Genomic DNA, 25293 nt, shown 5'->3' with positions numbered 1-25293 from the left:
CCAGCAGTTTCTTATGTCCTCTAGGGCTCTATTAAACTCCTATTCAGCATTTAAAGCCTACCTTTTCCAGGCTTCACTCCATCTACAATCCAATGAAACCTGCCCCAAACCTTGCTGTTCCTCACCTATGTCTGGAAAGTATTCCCTCCTCACCCCTTTCTTACAATCTCTAGCTTCCTTCAAGGTCAGCTCAAGCACCAGTTTATATGAGATCTTTCCTATTCCCTTCTCCCTACCCCCAGCTCCTAGTGCCTCCCCAACCCACCAAAGTTACTCTGAATTTACTTTGTATACGTCTTGTGTTTATACACAGACCATATACGTGTGGTCTCTCTTAATTGGATGTAAGCAGAGACTTTTGTCTTTGTGGCCCCAGAACCTAGTTACCTGGGCACATAGAGGAACTCAATAAACACTTGTTGACTGACTAGAGAGAGGAGAGTGTGGAGGCTGGGACAACACCTAACGGGCTGTTGCAATAGTCCAGGTAAAAAGGAGTGGAGAGAAAGGAATGGATCCAACTGACAAGTGTGAGGGAGAGTGAAGAGGCAAGGATGACCCCAACACTGTGAACCAGAGTGACCAGAAGCAGTGGGTGCCCTTGACAGAAACAGGGAAGTTTGACAGAGGGGGAAGATAATGAGTTCTGTTTTGTACATAATAATTTTGAGGATACCCCAGGACATCTAATTAGAAATGCCCAAAAAGCAACTGGTGATGGGAAGTGAGAATTCATGAGAAACTGGAGGCCAGATATTTTAACTAGGAAGGACCCCAAATGGAAAAGAAGGCAGAGTTAAAACAGTTAAAAAGACAAGGTAAGCAAGACAACAGAAACATTAGCATGAAAAGAGAAAGGAAGGTAGGTGTCTATCAAGGCTATAAGGGAGTAATGAGGAGAGGATGGTGATAGCTCCAGAGTTTATTGTGGAGGCACAAGAAATCCTGTTACAGCAATTCAACAGAAGAGCTACTAGTGAGGAGGACAAGACTCAAATCTTCAATTTCAGCAAGTAGGGAGGGCAGAGTGAGTTTTGCATTGACATATATAAAGTATATGATCATGCTATTTTTACCACAGCCAAATGACTTATCTATGCTCCAAATGCAGAATGGTCCCCCTCAGAAAAAAGTCAAGGGGTTCAAGGAGTGCCTTATCATGTGATCAGGGAGAATAAAGGGATAAATATAAAATAAAAAGAAGCTTCCCTGTCAAGACAAAGAAAAAAGGATCTTAAGAAACAGAAAACAAAGCTGCCCAGGTAGAAGAAAGTGAGAGGCAAAAGGAGAGAAGATGTGAAGCTAAAAAAATGGCTGTGAGAGTCTTGCAAGCATAGAAAGGTGAACTCTCTGAGGAAGAGGCAGCTGGTTGTCCCCCAAAAGATAACAGTGGACATCCACCACTGGAAGGGTCTTAGGAGGAAGAGAGGAGAGGCGGGTAATTTCCTACTGAGGGAACTGAAGCAGTCCTTTGCTGGCCTCAAACAGCAACAGAAAGGTCCTTCCTGGTGCTAAGACTTATAAACCAGATAACTTATAGCCATTTCTAGCGAATTCTATGGACACAAATAATACTAACATAGAAAATCTACCAAGTACTGCTAAAGACAACAAAATCTTGGGCAAAAACCTCAGGAACCTAAGTGTCGTTTTCATCACTGTTCTCAGATCAGAAGGAATACCTTCTGAAGATAATAGCCGATTTGATAAATGAATCTCTCACTAAAGACATGGTGCCAACAAAAGGTATTTATAGATTCCATACTGAAGCTTAAAGAACAGGAATGACAAGCTCCTGGTCCAGAATGGAATCCACCTAACAATATCTGGTAAGAGTATCTTCAAAAGGGTTTTAAGCTGAAAATGAAAGGTAGAATGAAGATAACTTTCTATGTATATCTCACCAACTTGATACTTCTATAGAATAGCTGCTATGTAAGATGAAGAAAACAGACAATTCCCAGTAGTTCAAAGGAGAAAAAAAAATCCAAGGAAGGAGCCAACAATAACACCAATGGTCTTGGCTAGCTATAAATATATGCACAATATACCGGTAAGAGGAACTAATGCTCCTAACAGAAGGATGATAATTTGCGCATAAAAGTGCCATTGAGTGTTGTGGCATGACACTGATAATTGGTACATGATTTGAAAGGTACAGGTGCTTGAGTTATTTTACTTCAGTTTTCTCTTCTAAGAAGAAAGATCTTTGGATTAGTAAAGAGAATAAAAATGACTAACAGGGAGCTGATATCCAAGATTAGTAGACAGACAGTAACGACAATCTCTCTCTGACCATGATGAGTTCACATTTCCAGGCCAAGATGAACTTAGTATATCCTTCAGCCCTAAAATTGGCAGACGTGACTACTAAGCTATTATCAGGGATCTCTGAAAGATCACGGAGAACAAGAGAAGCAAAACAGGATTAGAGAACGGCAAATTTTCCAATTTTCAAAAGAGGGAATGCACACTATAGAACTGTGACCCTACCTTCAATTCTTGACCAAATTACAGATGATATATTTAATGCAACACTTAACAAAGAGCTACAAAAAAAAAAGCTAGCATTACTTCATCAAGGACAGGTCATGACAAACCCCATTTACTTCATTCACTCTCCAAGTTACTAGACTAGTAAATCAAAGGAATGCTTTCATTTACCTACATTTTAGCAAAGCTTTTGAATAAATGTCTATCTCGTTTAGGAGGACAAGAGATAGAAATATGAGTAAGATGACAATACAGCTAAGTGAATTCCAAACTGTTTGAATGGTCAGAATCAAAGCATAGTCACTAACAGCTGGATATCACCTTGGAGGTGGGAATCTTATGAAATTCCCCAGGGATGTAGGCATGGCTCTTAGCCAAAGGCACAGATGGTATGTTCATTTAATTTGCAGACAGTACAAAATTAGCTAGCTAATTTATTAGAAAACAAAGTTAGGATTCCAAAATATGTTCACAGACAAGAATAATGGGTTAAATCCAACAAACTGATAATCAGACCACATTAGAATATTGTGTTCAGTTCCAAGTGCCACATTTTACAAAGGATATCAATAAGCTAGGAAGCATACAGAGAATGGAAACCAAGATGTTGAGGACCTCAAGTACACATTACATAAAGATGGGCTAAAGGAACTATGCATGTTTAGCCTGGCAAAGAGGAGATTTAGAGAAGACATCATGAATGAGCTGTCACATAGAAAAAGGGAACAGACTTGCTCTGTTTGGTTCCAGAGAACAGGACTAAGAGGAATGGGTAGAAGTTTCGAGAGGCCAATTTAGGCCCACTGTGAGGTAAAACTTCTAAAAAGGTTATCTCAGAAGGGAGTTAGCTCCTTTTCACCAGGTGTCTTCACACAAGGATTGGATGACTATTTGTTGAGGATCTTATTAAGGGTAAAGCTTTGATCAGGACAGTCTTTCAGCTCCCAACTCTGAGACCCTGGGACACTTGAAACATAATTAATATAAAAAAAGACAACATATATTAGGCCTTTTGTAACTGTGAAAGGCCATGTAAATAGAGGTTTTTATTAATATTCTTAAAGTACATACAGCTTAAGAACTCTTATTAATTCTATTATATAACTGAAAATTTTACCTGTGAAATCTGAAAAAGATGTAATCCCGCTGATTATGAAATGTTGCAACCTGCCTTCCAATAAACTGAGGATCATGGGGGAAGAGAGAAGCAAACATACGTCCAATGGAATGACCCAGTCTTGTTGTAAAATTATTCAGAATTACTTCAGGTGAATGTTGGGTGGGTTCTTTCCCTTTCCTCTGGAACAATTTTGCAGAATTACTACAGGCTTAAGAGGGCTGACATAGTTCTAGCCACAACTGCAGAGCACACACCAATATTTCTTTAGTTTTCAGCTTAAAATGATGCAAGAAAGCATTCTTTATTCCAACGTCAAGTAAGAATTTATTCAAAATAAACAGTAAAACATCCATATTTAAAGAATAGCTTAGTAGATTAATTTAACATCTGTGACTTTTAGATCTTGATGGTCACTTCAGTCTAAAACCAGAGACTGAGACAACAGGCACTCAGGACAAATGTTCCCTCAAATTACTTACAGATTAAAGAACATCCTATCCACAAAAAGACAGGGCAACTCTCATTATAGATTGCCTTTATTTTTATGAAAACTTGGGACTAAGGGAAATATGTTATATTTTCTAATATTTATAAAAATAAAAATTGAATATTACAATTTGTACACTTCTAAAAATTAGAAAAATGGAATGGAAGCAATTAAAAAGCTGTTCTCTGGCAAAGAACAAAACAATTAATGCTTCAATAAGAACAGAAAAAAAGTTTTCTGTAAGCATTATTAGGAGGGATACAATTTAGAAATATGCATAGTAATACTTTAAGCAAAGGGATAAACAAAAAAACTTACCTTTATCTCCTTACGGAGGCGAACACTGCTCATTCTAAAATGAGCAGTTGGACCATGAGGCAAATGACTTAAAACAAGTCCATCTGATTATAAAATTAAGAATGAATAGAAATTGAACTGATCCAAATACTGCAATTTATGAAACTAGTCTCCTGGATACTTAGAATACTTATAATCTTTATCTTGTTTTCTTTTAAATTGGGTCTGAGGATGGGGAGAGAAAACAAATGCATGCTAATTGAAAAATAAAATAAATTGGAAAAAAACAAACTACGCTAACCTTACTAAGTCATTTTTCCAGATACATAAAAATATCTCAGGTTACAGACTGGCATGTGGGAAGTCAATCTCAAACTATACATTTCTACCTACACAGCCTATACAAGTCACTATCTTCTTGGCCCCACTCTCTGACCTTGTAGCCACTACTTCCAATGTACAGATATTATGACCACGAATAAGCACTAAGTACCTATCATGTGTGCTAAGCTCTAGTGAAGTACGAACCCAGGGGGCTTATCTGTGCAATGAATTCTAATGTTATATGGCTCACCAATTTCAGTGGGGAGATGACTGGTGCCAATGCTCAGCATTCTACTCTCTTTATTGATAGGCCTCAAAGAAGCAGTCATGTTTCCCCTGGACTTTCAGGGAAGTAGCAAGATAATCTAGGACATTCCACCCATACCAGCTGCACCAGTAGTATTAGCAGCAGGGGCTAGAAATCTGTTACACTAGGTATATGGAAATGAGTTGTCTCCAACTTTGGGGAAGATGTTTTAAACCTCAAAGGTTCATACTATAGGGAAAGTGGACTGATGGAAAGCTCAAGTGAGATAATATATACAAAGTACTGCAAATTTTAACATGCCATATAAATGTCTGTTATTACCATAAATAGAAATAGGGAGAAAAATGAGCTTCATTTGTTTGTTGCTTTTTGAAGCAATAAAAAAAAATGACAGCATTTGCCTTGAAACAGAATATTTTTCTAAAACAGTTAAATATGGGTCTGGTGATGGATTGTATGTCTACCGTCCAAGGACTAGCCCAGCTCAAGCTGGAGAGGCTCAGCATTGATTTAGTGGCAGAGTGATGAATTTTTTGGTCACAACAACTCTCAAGGACCATTTCCTATACTCCAGAAGGGCTGTGATCTGCAGAGGGAGTCCCACACCAACAAAATTACAGAGCCTTGAAAACGCTAGAATTAACAAAGCAAATAACGTAGTTACTATGCTACATTCCACTCACAAGCCAACTGAGGAAAATGATAGTATCTGTGAGCACCCTGTCACAAAGTTCTTTTCAGCCTATTTTAGTTTCCCAAGTTATCAGTATAAGTGTGTAGTTATACTTATTCAATTCATTACTCTGAAAATATCACTGTCCTATTAAAAAAAAAAGATACCAAATTTGCTTGGGGTTTTTTTGGGAAAGTTTTTTGTTTTTGTTTTTTCAAGCACACTGCCTTGAGAAAAGTTTTTTCATCACAGACTGAGTCAGAAAGGACCTTAGAAAGCATCTAGTCTACTCTCATTTTACAGATGAAGAAACTGAGGCCCAAAATGGTCATCTGATTTGCCTAAAGCCCAAAAGTATCAAAGGTCATTAAGTGGCAGAAGCGTAATGTGTAGTCTTGGCATCGTGAAAAATAGTTCTACTCTGTTTTCTGAATTCTTAGTAATTTAATTCCAATAATATTGATACATTACAGGTAGACTTCCTTAATGCACTAAAATTTGTCCTACTAATTTTTAGAAATACACTTATTTTTTTCTTATTCCTAAGTTTGGTGATAGCTTGTAGAAGCATTAGAAAAACTTGCTTCAATGACACATTCATCTTGAGACAGGATAAACAACAGCAAGAGGCTGCCTGTGGCTGGTAGTAACTAACATATCAAATTGTTCAAATTAAAAAAAGAACCAGAGTGAAGAAATGTACTTATTTTTCTTTTCCAAAGGATACTCGGTATTTTACGATCTTCATTGATAACAATCAGATCTGTGAAATCTCGGGAGATACATTGGGGGATAATTCTTTTCAGAGCTAGTCCTCTTCGGTAATAAACATGTGAGTTTGGTATAACAGTAGACAGTTGTTCACAGAACCTCACTGTTCTCTGCAAAACAAAACTTTTTAAATCTCTTATGATGATAACAAAGAATCATACAGTAAAGTCAGACAAGAGCACTACTTCATTCCTACACCACAGTTTTAGACTGGCAATCCAAAAGACAGCCTTAACCTGGATTACCAAGATCTCATTATTTATCTTATTCACAAAGAGGATGCTAAATGTTAAAACTAATGAATATTAAGAGTCAGGAAACTAAACAAACAGGGCTATTATCAGATATTTTAGTAAATATGTTTACCCCACGAGGTCTGTCTGATGTGGTAATAAGAATCTTGGGGGAAGTCTGTCGGTTGAAATGAGAAGCAAATTCATCTGTAGCTTCATCATAGGCAACCTAAGAACAAAAGATGCATGAATTTAAAAATAGTATAATGGCAAAAATATGATAATGACCTAAAGCACAGAAGGAAGTTTGATATCAAAACAAAACAAAACAAACCAACAAACCCCAACAAGAAACCTAGAAAAGCTTGGCTGTTTAGATCAATTTATTAAAAAACAAACATTTATTCTTTCATTTATTTTTTTCTCCCTATTCAATTCTGGATCCAGCAAAGTAACTGCAGTTTCTGTCAAGACATATGCATATAAGTATACTGATATACAGTTCCTATGGGTCAGCACTATAGGTCATCTGTTCAACGATAAGCATTCCTCTATTTTTTTTTGAGAGATTGTGAACAAATGAATGAGAAAGCATTGTTTTTAAGACCCAGAATGTGCCAAGCACTAAACTAAATGTTGGGGATACAAAAACAAAATCAAAGACAGTCCCTGCCCTCAGGGACCTTCATTCCAAAGGGAAGAGAAAACACACCCAGCGAAGTGGTGACCAAGGAGGGGCACTTTGTTCCAGAAAGTTACAGGGAAGGCCAAAAAGGAACAGGCGGACACACTCATCCAGGAACAAAGGCAGAGCTCAACTGATTTTTGTTCCAAAACTGGAGGGGGTGAGGATGTCTACTGCAACCCAGGAGGACATAGCCAGAGAGAAGAGGGTGAAGTAAAGCACAGTGGGAGTTGGAAAGGCCTTCACTATTAGGAAGAGCGGAACTCCAGGGCAAAAGTTCCTCTAGACTCCAGCTTGGTCTCTGGATTGGTGAGCAAGGTAGGTAGAGAGGTGTGGAAAGGGGAAAGAGTTGAAGATTGTGGGTCTTATTTAGATAGTTCCGCACAGTTATCAGGAGGACAACACCTACAAAGAGAGCATCTGAAGGACCTCAACATCCATAGGGAATCCCTTTTCCACTTGGACTTCGTCCTGGACTCCATGGCAATGGCAAACAAGTGTAGCAAGCTCACATCTGTTTTATGCCTTGATCAATATTCATAATCAGAGGATTCAACAAAGGTATTTGTTGTATTTTTCAGACATTTCTATGATCTTAACATATGCATGGAAGACTGGTCAACCAAATTAAATGTTTTATTTTTTTATAGTCAACACATAAGCACCCTGGGATCTTTAATCTCTGCAGTTTTCAGTCAAAAATGGAACTGTAAAGACAGGGTCTACCAGGCCGCCAGCCTATGTCCCCTCCTTCCCAGAGACTTCCTAGTCACACCCAGAACTAAGTCTCTGGCCTCTGTTTTCATGACAAGACCTTCCTTGTCCAGTACTCGATGCCTTTCTTGGATCAGACCTACCCCAAATTGCCAGTTCCTGCCATTTCTCTAGACTCCACCAGGTTATATCTTCCTCTGCTCCTGCCTCAAGAGTTGTGATAAGGTCCTCCTAGAGCTCACAGGACACATCACCACTAGTTGCCAAAAGGCTGGGCATTCAGGAAGGCCTTGAGAAATCTCATCATCTGTCTCCCTGTCTATGGACTGCTCTTCAGTCACTGATAATCAGTTTCATCATGGCTAGCTGCTATGTTTTCTTCTGTGTTACACAATACCAAGAACTATGAAGTAGAGTCTAAATGTATAGCAAGAAGAATATGCTATGATGGAGATGGAGATGCTACGATGCAATGATGGAGAAAGTTATTATGGAAAACCCCGCTGTGTCTTTTCTATATTTGGTCTGCCTGCTGTACTGTTTCATTTAAAAATATTTGGGGGATGATCTATATTAAACTGGTTATAATACTGAACTTTTTACAAACTCATTTTCCCTGCCTGTTTCTTACTGTTTTCTGGGGCAATACTGCTCATCTCCAATCTGTTAATATCCCCATTTCTGTCACAGGCATCACAATGCCGCCTGTCAAGCAGGTTCACTCACAGCCTTGGAATCAAGCTGTATTCTTCCCTCTCCTTCTGCCCCTCGACTACCAGATGCCAAGTTTTATCAATTCTACTTTTACAAGACCTTTGAGCAGGAGCACTGGATGTGGAGTCTGTAGATTTGGGTTTGACTTCTGGTACTGCTAGTCATTCAAGCTCAGAAAGGCTCAGGTATAAAGGAGGAAGTTCTCTTTTCCAGCTATAATCCTGTAATTATGATCCTCTCCCCTTATACCACCACCACTCAAGTGCAAGCTCTTGTCACCTCTTATCTGAAATAGCCTCCTAACTAACTCCCTGCTTTCAACTTCTCTACCCTCCAATCCATTACCCACAAAGTTGGCAAATTCATGTCTCTAAAGCACAGGTCCCACTGTGGTGCCACCATGCTCAAGAACCTGCAGCAGCTCATCAGAAGGCAAACTCCTCTGTTTGGCGATTAATGCCCTTCATGAACTGGCACGGGCCTTCCTTGAAGACTTATTTCTCAGTACTTCTCATCACCTCTATCTGTGGCATCTCAATGCCTATCTCCACGCCTAGGCACTCCTTCCCAGTATGGTTCCGTCTCGGTACCTCTGGTGACCTCTTCTAGACTTAACCCAAAGCCATTTCCCAAGATCTTTCCTGTCTCCCAGATGTTATTACTCTCCCTCACCCCAAAATTATTTTCTATCTGCTTCTCTGTGTCTATGCTGTATTCTTCGAGGAGAGGGTAAACTCCATGAGACAGAATGGACTGTGTCATCTTTGACCTCCTAGCGTCTAGCCTGAACACAGAATGTACCATGGAACAAAAACTTCTTCTGAAGACCTTTGAAAGAGTTTGTAGGCCAAACTTCTATTACTGTCTTTCTCTATTTGGCAAGGAAATAAAATGTCTGCTGGCTGCGGCAGATTCTAGTCCCTTCCATCCTCCCTGCCATCGCAATTGTTTGATATCACAAGCTTCTTTCAAAAATGGCACTAGTTCCAATATCTGTTCCTTCACCATTTTTAAACACCAATAGCTTGTTTAAATAAGTCAAGTTGGTAATGTTTTAATTGTACAGTTAAATAATATCACTTCTACACTTTTTTCTAACTTCATACTAGTTTTGATCTTTGCTTTAATAAGTCAATAGTCTGACTGTACACAGAGAGCTAACCTGAAAATGACTCACACGAATAACCAATCATTTCCTGTTAGGAGAGTCGATTTCTTTTTTTTTCCTGAGTGATTTTTTTTTAGTGGTTATCACATCTACCTCCAGACTCTTCATAATGAAAATATTCATTAGTTCATTTGTGTTTATATTTTAACAAGCAATAATAATTAGTGAATTATATGTCTGCTTTCGAAAGCCTGATTACCAGGTTGGCTACAAAGCAACTAATTTTTTGGCCATAGTAATTCTTGTTTGTTTTTTTTCCTTTTTGTTTTTTTAAAGGCAATTGGGGTTAAGTGACTTGCCCAGGGTCACACAGCTAATAAGTGTCAAGTGTTTGGTCTGAGACCGGATTTGAACTCAGGTCCTCCTGACTTCAGGGCCGGTGCTCTATCCATGGCCATAGTGATTCTTAAAGACTAAGTTAAAGAGGCAACTGTGATCTGCTCAGACAGTGTCCATATGGAAACTGATGTATTCCTTGAAAATCAAATTGACAATACTTTGAAAAGTTGCCTGAGATACTTCTAGTTTTTTGGGGGGTTTTTGTTTGTTTGTTTGTTTGTTTTTGCTAGGCAACGGGGTTAAGTGACTTGCCCAGGGTCACACAGCTAGTAAGTGTCTAGTGTCTGAGGCCAAATTTGAACTCAGGTCTCCTGACTCCAGGGCCGGGACTCTGCACCACCTAGCTGTTCCAACCTGCAATACTTCTGATCACACTCTACCTCCCAACCAACTTTGATTAATTTTCAGATCCTTCCCACCTCTTAGATGCTCTGACCTCCTCAGCTTCCATGGATTCAAACTGTCATCTCTGAAGATGGTTCCCAGATCTGTATTACGCAGCTCAAATCTCTCACCTGAGCTTCACCAATCTGCCTACTTGAGATCTCAAACAGAATGTTCCACAGGCATCTCAAATTACCACCATCCTAGTTCAAACCCTACCTGGACTACTGAAATACTATCCTTCTGGCTGCTCCCCTGCTCCAGCCTCTCTCTCATTCCCATCCATGACTCCACACAGCTGCCAAAGTGATTTACCTAAATCTAAGTTCGACCACCCTGTGGCTTCTTATGGGGGTGTGTGAAGGGAATAAGTATTATTGTAGTGTTTACTATGTGCAAGACACTGTGTTAAGCACTTTGCAAATATCTCATCTGATCCTCATAACAACCTTGAAGGTTAGTGCTGCATTATCACCATTTTACAGATGAGGAAACTGAGGCAAACTGAGGTGAACTGATATGCCTAAGGTCACACAAGCTAGAATGTGTCTGAGGACAGATTTGAAATCTGGTCTTTCCTAAAAGCAGGACCACCACTCTAACCACTGCACCACCTAGCTGCCTTATTACCATTTGGGATCAATTATAAACAACTGTGGCATTTAAAATGTCATACAAGCTGGTCTCTTCCTATCTTTCCCCTCCACATTTCTCTAGTTCATCCATAGTGGACCTGCTTGCTATTCCTCACTCCTATATCTATGACTCTGCTCTGGTTGTGCCTCATGCCCAGGATGGTGGCTCCTCCTTCTGCTGGTTTTTTTTTCCAGATGGACTCAATTCAAGCACTGCTTTCTATAGAAGGCCTTCCCTGGTTCCACTAGGATTCCAGGCCTTTCTCTCCCAGGTTACTCTGAATCTGTTATATATGTGTCTTGTATCTATCTCTGCATCCATCCCTCATGCTGCCTCTCCCATCAGAATGCAAGATACTTGAGGAAAAGAATTGGTTTGCTTGTCTTTGTATCCCCATGTTCAGCATAATGCCTGGTACGTTACAGATCCTTAATAAACACTTGCTGATTGTCTGAATATCTAAAATCTTGTGGGAGGAAAAAAATGGGCCCTAAAATTAGTCAAAATTTATTTAAAGAATTCAAAAATGTTTTAAATTTAGTATTTCAATAAAAAATTGTTTTTCTCATAAAATCTTATTAAATATAAGTCCCCAAATAGATACACAAGTTGAAAATAATCATTTTCAAAAGATATCAACTCCAAAATACGTAAAAGTCACACCTGCACAGGCAGTTTTGACTCTTATTACACAAACCTTCACACCTTTCAAATCTTCTAAACTACTCTTTTGAGTTTAAAACTTTCTGTTGTAGACCTTCAAACTAGTGGTGACATACATAGTTCTGCTTTTTGTACAGCCAAAATTCAATAGGACTTCCTCTTGGATGTTTCATACTTAAGAAACACTGCCACCAATTAAATGAAGGCCTTGGACATGGAGCCTCACGGTCTGAACACTAGGCATGTTTAACTGAAAGAGTATCATGTTTCCCCGATCAATTATCAGCTTGCATCTGAATAAAAATCTTATCTGATTGCAGCAAAAACACATACTTTCTATACCTTAGACTCACACTCATCTGGAACATTATTAACTACTGATTCATTTGATCCTGGTTTCCAACATAGGTTTCAATTTACTGTGAATCGTTATTCTTCATACTTTGTATTCTGAGTGCTAATATTTTTCCAGGCAGCCTTTCTTCCACCATTAGGTTTAACTGCTCTGGCCACATGTAAGCTTTCTCACTCAGCCATGTGGGGCTGGCACTCAACTCAGGTGCAACTTTTACATATTTTGGAGTTGGTATCTTTTGAAAATGATTGTTTTCAATTTGTATATCTTTATTTTGGGCCTTATATTTAGTAAAATTTTATCATAAAAATAAGTTTTTACTGAAATATTAGATTTGAAAAGGTTTTTAAAATCTCAAAAGAAGTTTTGACTACTTTTGGGGGTCTATTTTTTCCTTCCACAAGCTTACAGATAATCAGGGAATTAACAACTACTATGACTACTGAAAACCTTCCCATCTCCTACCACCATACACTGTCTTTCTGTACTTGCTGATACTGGCAGGACAAAAAGGATCAGACTTTCAAAATTTACTTGAATGTTCTTAGCATAAATCCCCTTTGTATCTCTTTCCCAAAAAGAAGAGCATCTATCCATCCAACAATCTTTACATCTTTTCCTCTTCACATGACAACTCTACTCTTAATCCCTTCCCCTTTATATTTAAATTTATTCTCAAACACTTTCACACAGAAGATTAAAAACAAGCCATTTTCTAAAAGACTTTATACTAAATTTATCAGAACACAGCCTTTAAAAACACATTTAAGCAATGTTTTAAAAACACAAATTGAAACTAGTTTCACCAGAATGATTCCACATAGTCAACGATCAAATTGCAAAATCAGTGAAGGATTTTCTACCAAACACAAACTCCCTAATGAAATCCCTGCATAACAAAATGTTTAAGTGAAAACATGGCATGAAAAGACATTTGTAACATCTCTCAAGTATAAGAAATGCGTTTTGATTCTGAGAATAAAAATTTAATAACCTGTTCATAAGAGGCCACACCTCAGAATCTAGACGACCTGGGTTTGAGTTCTGCCTTTGACTCATCCTGAGCAAGTAACTGAACCTCTCACTGAAACACTCTAGGACTATTAAGTCAGAGAACAGGTGCTGATCTACATGAGTAGAGGGTGTCATCTCACCCAAGAATTCATTATACCAAGGTCCAGATACAAAGACAAAAAAAAAGTCTCAAATCTCAATACGCAATACAATTGTAAGTACATAATAATCAGACCTCAAAAAATTCTACAAATGACATTAAAAAGTAAATGCAAACACAAAACACTATATGCTTTTAGAAAACAGAAACATGTTCTATAGCTAAGTCAACAATGAATAAATATTAAAATATCAAACACAATAGACTGCATAATTGGGTCAACTGGATACCTTGAACAGCATTTTGGTTTTAAAACTGAGAGGCAGAAGAGTATAATAAAACAGAAAGAGTACTAGTTCCAGGATCAAACCAAACTTCCCACACCTATTAGTTATGTGACAACAAGCGAGTCTGTGCCTCAGCTTCTTCCTCTGTAAAGTGAGGGTCCTATCACCTGCAGGAAGTATCTCACAGAGTTGTGAAAATCAGTTAAGATAATTTAAGTAAAAGTGCTTTGTAAACATAAATAGCAGCATATACATGTAAACTGTCACCCAATAAATAAAATGTAAGGTATAGTTACCCAATTTTATGTAAAATTTCTAAAATTACCTCTTCATCATTAGGGTCGACTATCGTCTCATCATAAACTCTCTGGTTTTCAATGGTCTTGGGCACTGGTTTTGGTGGTGCCTAGATAAAAAGAAAGTATTGATTTTCAAACGTTAGATACACTTTACATGCATTTTTGAAAAACTAATTTTGAGGGCCAAGGCAATTTAAATATGAAAGCAGTCCCCAAAAGAAAAAACTTATTATAGCCATTACTTTTATTTTAATTCCTCACTTGACTAAGAAGCAAAATCCCCAAATAAAATACACTGGCTTCTTATGGCAGCATAACCTCTAGCAGAATTATTAACAAAAATGAAAATGATCAAAACTTGGCAACAAGAGCTTGGAAAAGAAACTAAGTTGAGATTCGGATAACTAATCACCAATAAGATAAAACAAAACGCAAGAGAAAGGAAGAAAACCTTGTGTTAACCAAATTCACTGATAAAAGTTTACTATAAGAAATAGATGAACAACTAAAACAGATATGTAAACATCAACCAGATTCCAGTGGATTTGTAATCACAGGCTCACTTACCGAGTAACTAGTCACTTAGCCTCCTCAGGGCTCAGTTTATCACCTGTAAAGTGAGATTTGACACTTCTAACAGCACTTTCAAATCTCAAATCATACCATAAAGCAACAATCCTCAAAACTATCTGATGATGATTAAAACTAGACAAGGAGAAAACAGAAATGAACTGATCTCAATTACCAAGTGTTCAAAGAAACCTGAAAAAAAAATTAAAAAATAAAAATAAAATAAAAATAGGGGCAGCTAGGTGGCGCAGTGGATAGAGTACTGGCCCTGGAGTCGGGGGACCTGAGTTCAAATCCAGCCTCAGACACTTGACACTTACTAGCTGTGTGACCCTGGGCAAGTCACTTAACCCCACTGCCTAGCCAAAAACAAAAACAAAACAAAGAAACCTGAAAATGAAAATTGCTTGCGAAAGCTCTCCCTGTCTATTAAGAACTGTAAGGAAAATGGAAAAGTAGAGTTTGGCAGAAATTAGGTTTATACTAGTATCTTACACTATACACCACAATAAGTTCAAAATGAAAATGCAACCTGAATATAACAAGTCAATACCACAGGAAGATTAGAAGAGAACCATATCATGAACCTTTTACAAATATGGCTGGTGGAAGGTTCTTAACTAAACAAAACATAAAATAGGCAATTCTGATTACATGAAATTGAAAAAGTTTTGCACAAACACTATCAATGCTACTAGAGTAAATGGAAGCCATACATTAGGGAAAATGCTTTGCAAGAGGAGCATCTAAGTGGATAGAGCACTGGCCCTGGATTCAGGAGGACCTGAGTTCAAATCTGACCTTAGACACATAACACTTACTAGCTGTGTGACCCTGAGCAAGTCACTTAACCCCATTGCCTAAACAAAAAAAAAGTTTTGTAACAAATATTTTTGATAAGTGTTTGCTATCTAAGATTTATAAGGAAATAACAAATATTATGATACCAAAAGCCATTCCCTAATGGGCAAATAGTCAAGGAATTCTTAAGAGAAAAATTGTAACCTATTAACAACCATGTGAAAAATTCTCCAAATGACTGACAATAAAAGATATGCAAATTAAAACAACTCTGAGGTTTCATCTTATATCCAGGAAATTGGTAAAGGTGACAAAGATAGGAACAGTTTATGTTAGAGTGGATATGAAAAGACTGACACATTAATCTGTTGTTGGTAGAGCTGTAAACTGGTCCAACTCTTTTGCAAAGCAATTTGGAATTATCTAAAAATAGTGACTAAAATGCCCACTGACCCGAAGATACCACTGTAAAGCATATACCCCAAGGAGGTCAAAGACAAAGTTCCCACATACAACACAGTAGTTAGAGTAGCATGTTTGTGGCAGCAAAAACTGAGAAACAAATACACCCATAGTTGAGAAATGGCTAAAAAACCATTGAGGATTGTATGAATGTAATAGAATATTACTGCGTTGTAAGGAGTTATGACTGAAAAATTCAGAAGCATGGGTGAACATATGAACTGATATAGAGTGAAATGAGCAGATTTATAACTATAATGAATGGAAAGAACAAAAATCCCAAACTGAGCACTGTCCTTTCAGTGACCGAGTTTGCATCTAAAGAAGACATAAGAAAATGTACTGCTACCTCCCTCATTTCTCTACAAAGGTGGGTTACCATGTGTATGGATGGAGTACTGCATGCACTCTCTTGTCCTCCAGTATATTCTCACACCACCTTCAGGATGAGCTTTCGTATGCAGATATGGTCATGTCATTCTGCTGCTCAACAATCTTCAATCAACTATAGACCAATAGGAAAATTCCAACTGTTTGCCAGGCAGTCTAGGCCTTCTACAGTCCAGGTCTACTTTATCTCTCCTGTCTCCTATCTGCCTCAGGTTTTTGTGAGAAGTGCTTTGAAAACCACAAAGGGATAGAAACATGTATTAGGGTCTTTATTACTTCAGACGATTCCTCTCCATGCATTCCATTCTAAGGCCAAATAAGATTGTCTGACAAACACATGACAACCTCTCTCACTACGACAGTCAATGTCAGAATATTCTTCTTCTCCCTCCTCACTTGTTGGACTTCTACCCGCATTTTTAAAGCCCACATCAAAAAGCCATCTCCTGTACCAAGTCTTCCCTGACCCACACCATGGGCCTTTCCCTTTAGATATCACATAAGACTTTATTTTGTACCAGCTCGAATTTTGTACCTGTTTTGATTCCTGCCCCTCTTCTAGACTGTAAACTTTAAGACGTATTCTATCTATTAACTTTGTAGCTCCCCCAGTGGCCACATTTATTTAGTTCCTATTGTGTTCATAACAATATGCATTCAGTTGACTTATTTCTGAGTATACAAAACAGAAATTACAAAAAGTTAAGGATTGTATTTACCTTATCTCCAAGTGCCTCTCTCTCTTTTTTAAGCTTTTTCTTAGCTGCCAATTTTTCCTAAAGGATAAAAAAAAATTAATGAATAAAAATTATATCAGATGTACATTAAAAATTATAAAAGATTACTTAAATAAAGCCCTGAAAATTATTTAATGTTGTCAGTCATTGTCAACTCTGAAGATGATATCTTAGTATTATTTTTAAAATACAGTTTTCAACTCAAAATAATAACCATGTATATAAGGCCAAGCATTGTTCGACCCATCAAATTAAGATTTAACAGTAATCCTTCACCAGTTATCTTTTTCTTTGATTCAGCAATATCCACCTTTCTAGAACTCAAATCATTCATCAGTTACCTACTATGAGCCAAGCATCTTCTATTTTTCTCTTTACATTAAGTGCTTTTGTGCTCTTTTCCATTATAAGAGGCAACACTGTACAATGGAAAGTGCTCTGGGCTTAAGACCATTTGAAGCCCACCTCCAAACCTTACAAGTTGGGTGACAAATGGCAAATGACTTCTCTGAGCCTTGATTCCTCCCTCTGTAAAATAGGAATAACTGCTATAAAATCCACTTCCCAGGGATGTTGTGAGGGTCAAATGAGATCATGTATGTAAAGCAATTTACAGATCTTGAAGTCCTACATTAAATGTCTGATGGTAGTAGAACGGTGAGTCACAAAATTCCCTGCAGTAACCTTCTTTCATTTTCAGTCAAAGCAGATAAAAAAATTCTGCAGAGAAGGCTTGGGATTCTAAATGTCACGAATTGTACTGTGCTTCTTAATTCATTGCTAACCTTTCCAGAACTAGCTTCGCAGATTTTGCTCAAGGAGAGCATATCACAGAAGCAACATTTCAGTTTACTTTAAATTCTGTCCACTTTTCACAGTGTCACGAACTTACCTAATGGGTAGCATAGGATCACAGATTTAGATTAAGAAAAGGCCTTGGAATTCTAATCTAGCCCTCTCATTCCATAACTAAGGAAACTGAGTTTTGCTTACAGTCACAGGTTGTAAATGAAGGACCTAGGTCTCCACAGCCTTCAAATCTAGCCCCTTTTCTGCTATAATCACCTCCTATTTAAACTAATGCCTCTGATTAGACCCCTGTTTCTAATTCCTTCTCTCTCCAATCCATTCTCCACATAGCTGCTGGAAGAGGTTAAAAGCATAGGTATTAAAGCATAGGTTATGTCCCATATCTGATCTCTCCTCTCTACCAATCAATAGTACAGTGACTGGCAGATCTAGTAGTCATTTAATAACTTGCTAATTGATGCCACACTCCTTCCTTCTCAAGAAGCTCTGACTCCCCGTGGCCTTAAGAAGCAAACACAAACTCCTCAGTCTGCCATGTGAGGTCCTATTCCATTTGGTTATAGCCAAGTTTTGCATTTTTACTTCACATTCCAACACAATCCAAAAACGTTTATTAAGTCCCTACTATGTAAAAGGCATTCTGCTAGAAACTAAAGATACAAAGACAAAATGAAAAACCAGTGCCTGTCCTTAAGGAGTATGCAGCATGAAATTGTGGATGAGAAGATTCCTGTTTGAATCCTGCCTCACACAGTCCCTATCTGTAACCTCACAGCTATTGCTTTGAATAAGGCAAAAAGGGAGCAGAGGCAGTAGAAGATAGCATAATAAAAACATATACCCATGTGAGGAAATCAAGGAAGGAACTAAGAGGGGAAACATGGCAGAGAGAGAGAATCTAGGCTGATCTATGGGGACATCATAATACATCAAATGTCATCAAAATACACTACATAGCGCCCAGACAGAAAACAAACAGATAAGGAATATGATAATATGCCTGACACAAAAGCATAGTATAGTAATGATGGGGACTCTAATTATCCAGACATTTGCTGGAACTATGTATCTCTGCCACAACCAGAGCAGTTAAAAAATCTCCCAATTCACCTTAATGATAATTACAACCTTCAAAAGAATGAAAAGCAAATCAATAAAGATGAAGTTGACTATTCTGACCAACAGAGAAGAACTGGTTGCTAGGGTGGAAACAGTTGGCACCTTGTAAGGAAATGCTCACTACCATTTAGAGTTTGTGATAGAGGAGAAGATAGATAAGGCATAGTTTGGCAAACACCCTAGCTTCTAGGGAAATGGAAATAAAAGGGTTCAGAGGAAGATTAGTTAGCATAGCATGGGCTAAAATTTGACAAGTTCAGGAGACTGCAAATTCTCAGGAATGAAATTCTCATGACTTAAAGGGAAACAATTCCAATGAGGAAGAAAAATGGGAATTGTATGTAGAACCTGATACGGGTGTACAGAGGACTCACCAAGCAACTGAGACTTTAAAAAGATAATACAGAGACAGAGAGAAGGTGACAAAGGACAAACACAAATTTGTGGCACAGCATCATAAAAACGGTGTCAGAAGTGCTAAATTTCTGAATAAGCTGAAGCTGGCGAGGAATGCTGGGCCAACAACAAGGTTTTTTGGTGTTTTTTTTAAAGCTATATTGAGGGAAAGAAAAGGATCAAAGAAGAGACAAGGCTGCTATTTTGGGAGGGTAGGATTATGATTTATGATAGAAAGAAGGCTGCTAAACTCTTACTATGACACTGTTTTCTCTGCCAAAGAAAATGATGTATGTACAGGCAAGAACAGGAACTAAAGAGGCTAATAGGAAGGTGACAGTGAGGGGATGGGGCAGCTAGGAGGCGCCACAGCGCACAGTGTGCTGGGCCTAGAGTCAACAAGACTGGCCTTTCTGAGGTCAAATCTGGCCTCACACACTTCCTAGCTGTGTGACCTTAAGCAAGTCACTTAGCCTTGTTTGCCTCAGTTCCCTCATGTATAAAATGTACTGGAGAAGGAAACAGCAAACACTCCTGTATCTCTGTCAAGAAAACTCCAAATGGGGTCACAGAGAATCGGGCACAAGCGAAACAACCAAACAAGAAGTGAAGTGATAATAAGATAGCATGATGAATCGAAGTCACCTGCCCAAGAAGTAGTGGAAACAACTGGATTAGGAGTCAGGGAGGGATGGGAGGTCTCCAGTAGGGCATTCCAGGGATCTGTGTTTGGCCCTGCACCGTTTTAACCTTTTTAATCAACAGCCTGATAAAGGTATACGGTATCCTTATCAAATCTGTAGAAAAATCAACAGCCAAAAAGATCTTGCTAGGCTAGCATATTGGTACTGAATAGGATTAAATTTAATGAGGTTCAATCCATCAACAAGCATTTATTAGGCATCTACTACTTGCCAGGCACTATGACAGGAGCCTATAATATAAGTACAATAAATGAAAAAAATCCCCTCTCTCAAGCATATAGCCTGATGAATTTTAAATACAAAGACTTGTACTTCAGGTTGAACAAAAAGAAAAAGAAAAAACTCAAGGTGGCAGGGGCATAGTTAGACAACAGTTTGTCTGAAAAAGGTCTCGGAGTTTTAATAGTTGGCAAACTCAATATCAGTTAACAGTGTGATATGGCAACCAAAAACACTAATGCACTCCCAGGCTCTATTAAAAAAGGAATAGCTTCTAGAAAAAAAGTGATGGTCCTGCTGTAACAATCCACTGTGGTCAAGCCACACATATGTTTAGTTCTGAGCACCAAATTTTTAGAAGGGCACTGATGAACTGTAGGGCCAAGAGACCAGCAGAGTGGAGAAGGGCTTCAAATCCATGCCAAAAGGATAAGCTGAAGAACCTGGGGATTTTTAGTCTAGAAAAAAGGTTTGGGGTAGGGGAGACGGGACTTGCCAAGTATCTCCAAGTACCTGAGAGGCTTTCAAATAAAAGAAGAATTAGATTAATTCTGTTTGACACCAGAGAACAGAGGAAAGGGCAAAAAGTAGTCATTGAAAAGAGGCAAATTAGGACTGATGGTAGGAATATTTTCCTTCCAATTAGGACAATCCAACAGCGGAATGCATTGTTTCAGAAGTGATGGTTCTGAATCTCTCCATCACAAGATATCTTCAATAAAAGACTAGCTAACCACTTGTCAGGTGATTTTATTTCAGCTGCTTTGATGGCCTCCCAGGTCCTTTCCGATTCTTTAACTATGTGTAAATCACAATCTGAGGCTCAGTTTGCTTATCTCAAAATAGGAGTAATAACGCCTCCCACAAAGAGTTGTGGTGAGGATCAAATGAGAATGTGTATAAAGCACTTTATAAACATTAGAGAGCTATATAATTGTCACCTATTATTGCCTCCTGCTGGTGAAATACAACACATAGACAAGTATAAACATCATCATTTCAAGAAGGAAAAGAGTACTAGTTCAAGGAAGCCTTTGGGACGTGACAGCATGAACCCAGCCTTGAAGGAAGCCAGGGATCTCAACAGTAAGAACTGAGGACATTACAGCTAGGGGAAGAGAAGCAGCATTTATATAGCACCTACTATGTGCCAGGCACTGTGCTAAGCACATTTACAAATTTTCTCATTTGATCTTCACAACAGCCCTGTGAGGTAGGTGCTGTTATTATGCCTATTTTACAATTATAGAAAGTGAGGCAGACAGAAGTTAACCAGGGTCACACAACTAGTAAGTGTCTGAACTCTGGTATTCTGGATTCATGAGTCAGCTATATAGCCACAGGCCACCAGGTGCCTCTGAGGAAGGATGGAAAAGGCCAAGGATGAAGAACAAACGATACCAGGACAATAATGTGACATAAACCTGGAAAAGTAGGCTGGGGTCAAATTGTGAAGGATCCAAGTGGCAATAGGGAGCCAGGGGACTTTTTTTGGGCAGGAGTAACAAGACAAGGTTAAGAATATTTTAATAGCTATATTTCATATGAATTGAAGGGAAAGATTGAAAGCTGGGTACCCAATCAGGAAACTGTTGCAAAAGTCCAGGATAGAGAACAGACTGAATTAGGATGGTAGCCATGTAAACAAATAAAAGGGCAGAGATGCCAACTGATTGCATAGGGGGTATAAGGGAGAAGGAAGAAAGAGAGTAACTCCTGAGTTACCTCAGGCCTAGATGACTGCAACAGGCTTCTGGATGGCATCCCTGCATCCGTCTCAAGTCTTTCCCCTCTCCAGGATACCCTTCACTCAGCTGACAAATTGATCTTCCTAAAGCACAATTCTAACCACATTATTCCCCTATTCAATAAATTCCAGTGCCTCCCTAATTCCTCCAGGATCAAATATAAAATCCCATTAGGCTTTTAAAGTCTGTCATAAGCTGGCCCCTTCCTATCATTCTAAACTTCGTATACCTTACTGTCTTCCACATACTCTACAATCTGGCAACACAGGCCTCCTTGCTGTTCCCCACAAAAGCCACTCCAACTCAAACTAAGTGCTTTTCATTGGCTGTCTTCCCCATGCCTGATGCTGTCCCTCTTGGTCTCTCATCTAAAATTCAACCTTTCACAATAAGCATTTCCCAATCTGCCCCAATATTATTGCATCCTCTGATTTATTTATTGCATCTCTGATTTATCTAACCGTGCATCTCTTGTTGTACATAATTGCTTCATGTTGTCTTCTCCATCAGACAGCAACCCATGCTGTGGGCAGGAAATATTTTTGCCTTTCTTCTATCTTCACAGCGTAGCACTGTACAGGGCACATATTAGGTGCTTAATAAATGTTTATTAAGATTACAAAACTAAGAGACTAAAAGGATGGCAAAACCCTACACAGAAATGGAACTTTGGAGGACAATCAGATTTAGAGAGAAAGCTGAGTTCTATTTTGATATTTTGATTTCAAGATACTACCCAGACATGCAGTTGGAGATACCAACAGGCAGCTAGCAAAGTAGAGCTTGGGAGAGATAGAAGAGGTCTGAATACACAGAACTGGGAGTTATATGCATAGAGATAAAAAGTAAAACACTGGTAGCCAATGTGGGAATTTGTTTTGCTTAACTACGCATTTTGGTTACAAGGTTTTTGTTTTTCTGTTGTTTTTTTTCTTTTTTTCATCAGAGGAGGGAGAAGATGGCAGGGGAAAGATTGGCACTAGGGTGGTACCACCACCAAAAAAGAGAACAGAAAGGTGGCCAGAAGAAATCATAAACAGGACAGCTTTGAAAAGCTACTTGTTATATTTAGTATAGACTTTAAGATAAATGTTACTTTTATTTAACAAGAGGTTCTCAATTTCATGTACAATATTCTGCTATTCTCCAACGTACATGGAAAAGTGAACATGAGTCAGTCCCCGCCCTTAAGGAGCTTATAATCTAGCCCAGGAAAGATATGTATATATATAAGAAAAGCAAATCCTACATAACATTCAGCTTCATGTACAATCTTCTCTTTTCCTATAATGCTCATTTTAATTTGGTTTGCTATAATTCAGAATTTAAAAAATTGTAAAACATTTCCTGCCCTCATGGAGCTTATAATTTAGCCATGGAAGATATGTACATATATAAGTACGTACAAAACCAGGGATTTTAAGAGGTTAAAATTAAGAATGGAGTGAATTCCAGACCTAGGAAACAGACAATGCAAAGGTACAGAAGTGGAGGATCCTGTATGAGAAACAGTTTAAGAAAGCTAGTTTGATTGAAACATAGTCCACATGAAAGGAAACTAGGTACAACAGGGCTGGGAAAAGTGGGTTGGGCAAGGCTTTAAACACCAAACAGAGGAGTTCCTATCTGGTCCCTAAAGTAACAGGCAGCCCGTGGAGTTTATCAAATTGGGGAGTAAAAAAAAAATCAGTCCCATCTTTGCCTCATTTGATTTTCACAGAGTACTGTGAGGCAAGTACAACAGATAGTATCATCATCTCCACTTTACAGAGGAGGCAACTGAAGTTAAGAGAATATTTAAGTGCTGGAGAATGGATTTGAACCTAGCCACTCCCAAGTCGGAGTTGATACCTAAGGTGTAAAGAAATTGTTAGAAAGCCTCTAGCTGCCCTAGATATACCAAAGTCCTCTGGCCCAGATGAAAAACATCCTCATTATGAAAAACCACACAAATTCAATTTGGAGGCACCATTAGTGATTACTGAAAGTTCATGTCAAAAAGTGATGGTATAACATGTTGGAAAAAGACAAATGTTATTCCAATTCTCAAACAATGAAAAAGAACAGAGTCTGAAAATTATAGGCATGTAAACTTGGTTTTGAATCCTGAGAAAATTCTAGAACAGATCATTAAAGACATGATCAATGAACACGTAGGTGGGGAAGCAGTGACTACAAAGAGCCAGCAAAGTTCCATCAAGTACAGGTTACGCCAGAACACATTCACTTCATTTTCTTACAGGATTACTAAATTAGATGAGGGGACTGCTATGAACATAGTTTACCTATACTGTAGCCAATCTTTTGACAAAGTATCTTATACTACTCTAATGAAGATGAAGAGTCATGAATTAGACAGTATTACAATCAGATGAATTCAGAATTGGTTAGATGTTTGTGGACTCCTAAGAGTAGTTGGTAATGGTTCATTGTTGATCTGACAGGAGGACTCCGATAGAGGATTCCTGGGATCTGTGCCCTGAAATGTTTAACATTTTTTATCAATAACTTGAATAAGGGCATACATGCAAAAATATAATTATTAGTACTATTGCTAACATTTATATTAATGCTTACTATGTGACAGGCACTGTACTACGCACTTTACAAATATTATCTCATTTGATCCTCACAACAACCCTGGGAGGTAGGTGCTAGAATTATCATTCCCATTTTACAGATGAGGAAACTGAGGCAAACAGCGGTTAAGTGACTTGCCCGGGCCAAATCTGAATGCAAGTCTTCTTGACTCCAGGCCCAGCACTGCACCCAGTGCTCTCCCAGCATGCCTGTAAATAGCATATTTGTCACATTTGCAGGTAAGAGCTAGCAGGGAAAGGTAACATGGATGACAGAGTTGGAACCCAAAAGGAAGCTGACAGGCTAGAGCTTCAGACTGAATCCAACCAACGAAATTCAACAGGGATAACATATGTAGAGTTTTGCAAGTGAGTGTCAAAAAACCAACTTCATAAATATAAGACGAGGGAGAACATAATTAGCCAGCAGTTCGGGAAAAGATCCGGGAGTTTCAGCCGACTCAAAAAAGAGCTAATGCATTCTTGGGCTGAATTAACAGCACGGCTCCCAGGAACACAGAAGGTAGAGACCCACTGTACTCTACACTTATCAGACCTCATTTGGAGTACTGTGTTTATTTTTGGGTACCACACTTTAAGGACATTTGCAAGTTATTAAGTGTCCAAAGGAGGTCAGTGGAGAGAGTGCTGGGTTTGGAATCAGGAAGATCCGAGTTCAAATCCTGCCTCAGAGACTTACTGTGTGACTCTGGGCAAGTAGCTTAACCTCAGTC

General features: G+C 38.5%; 1 protein-coding gene across 1 annotated transcript in view; it reads right to left on the bottom strand.

Annotated features, from left to right (window-relative positions):
• The window catches only part of RPF1 (ribosome production factor 1 homolog), a 32247-nt gene that overhangs the window by 6014 nt on the left and 940 nt on the right, over positions 1–25293 (bottom strand). Inside the window, exons 2-7 of the mRNA XM_020988699.1 lie at positions 16967–17023; positions 14051–14131; positions 6800–6895; positions 6390–6543; positions 4419–4501; positions 3611–3792 (exon numbers count right to left, since the gene is read on the bottom strand). Of these exons, the coding sequence (XP_020844358.1) occupies positions 3611–3792; positions 4419–4501; positions 6390–6543; positions 6800–6895; positions 14051–14131; positions 16967–17023 (653 nt within the window). The remainder of the gene's footprint in view (positions 1–3610; positions 3793–4418; positions 4502–6389; positions 6544–6799; positions 6896–14050; positions 14132–16966; positions 17024–25293) is intronic.

This window comes from Phascolarctos cinereus, unplaced genomic scaffold (assembly GCF_003287225.1).
Source record: "Phascolarctos cinereus isolate Bilbo 61053 unplaced genomic scaffold, phaCin_HiC Scaffold_5;HRSCAF=322, whole genome shotgun sequence".
NCBI lineage: Eukaryota > Metazoa > Chordata > Mammalia > Diprotodontia > Phascolarctidae > Phascolarctos > Phascolarctos cinereus.
This window is presented reverse-complemented; position numbering and strand designations above follow the sequence as displayed.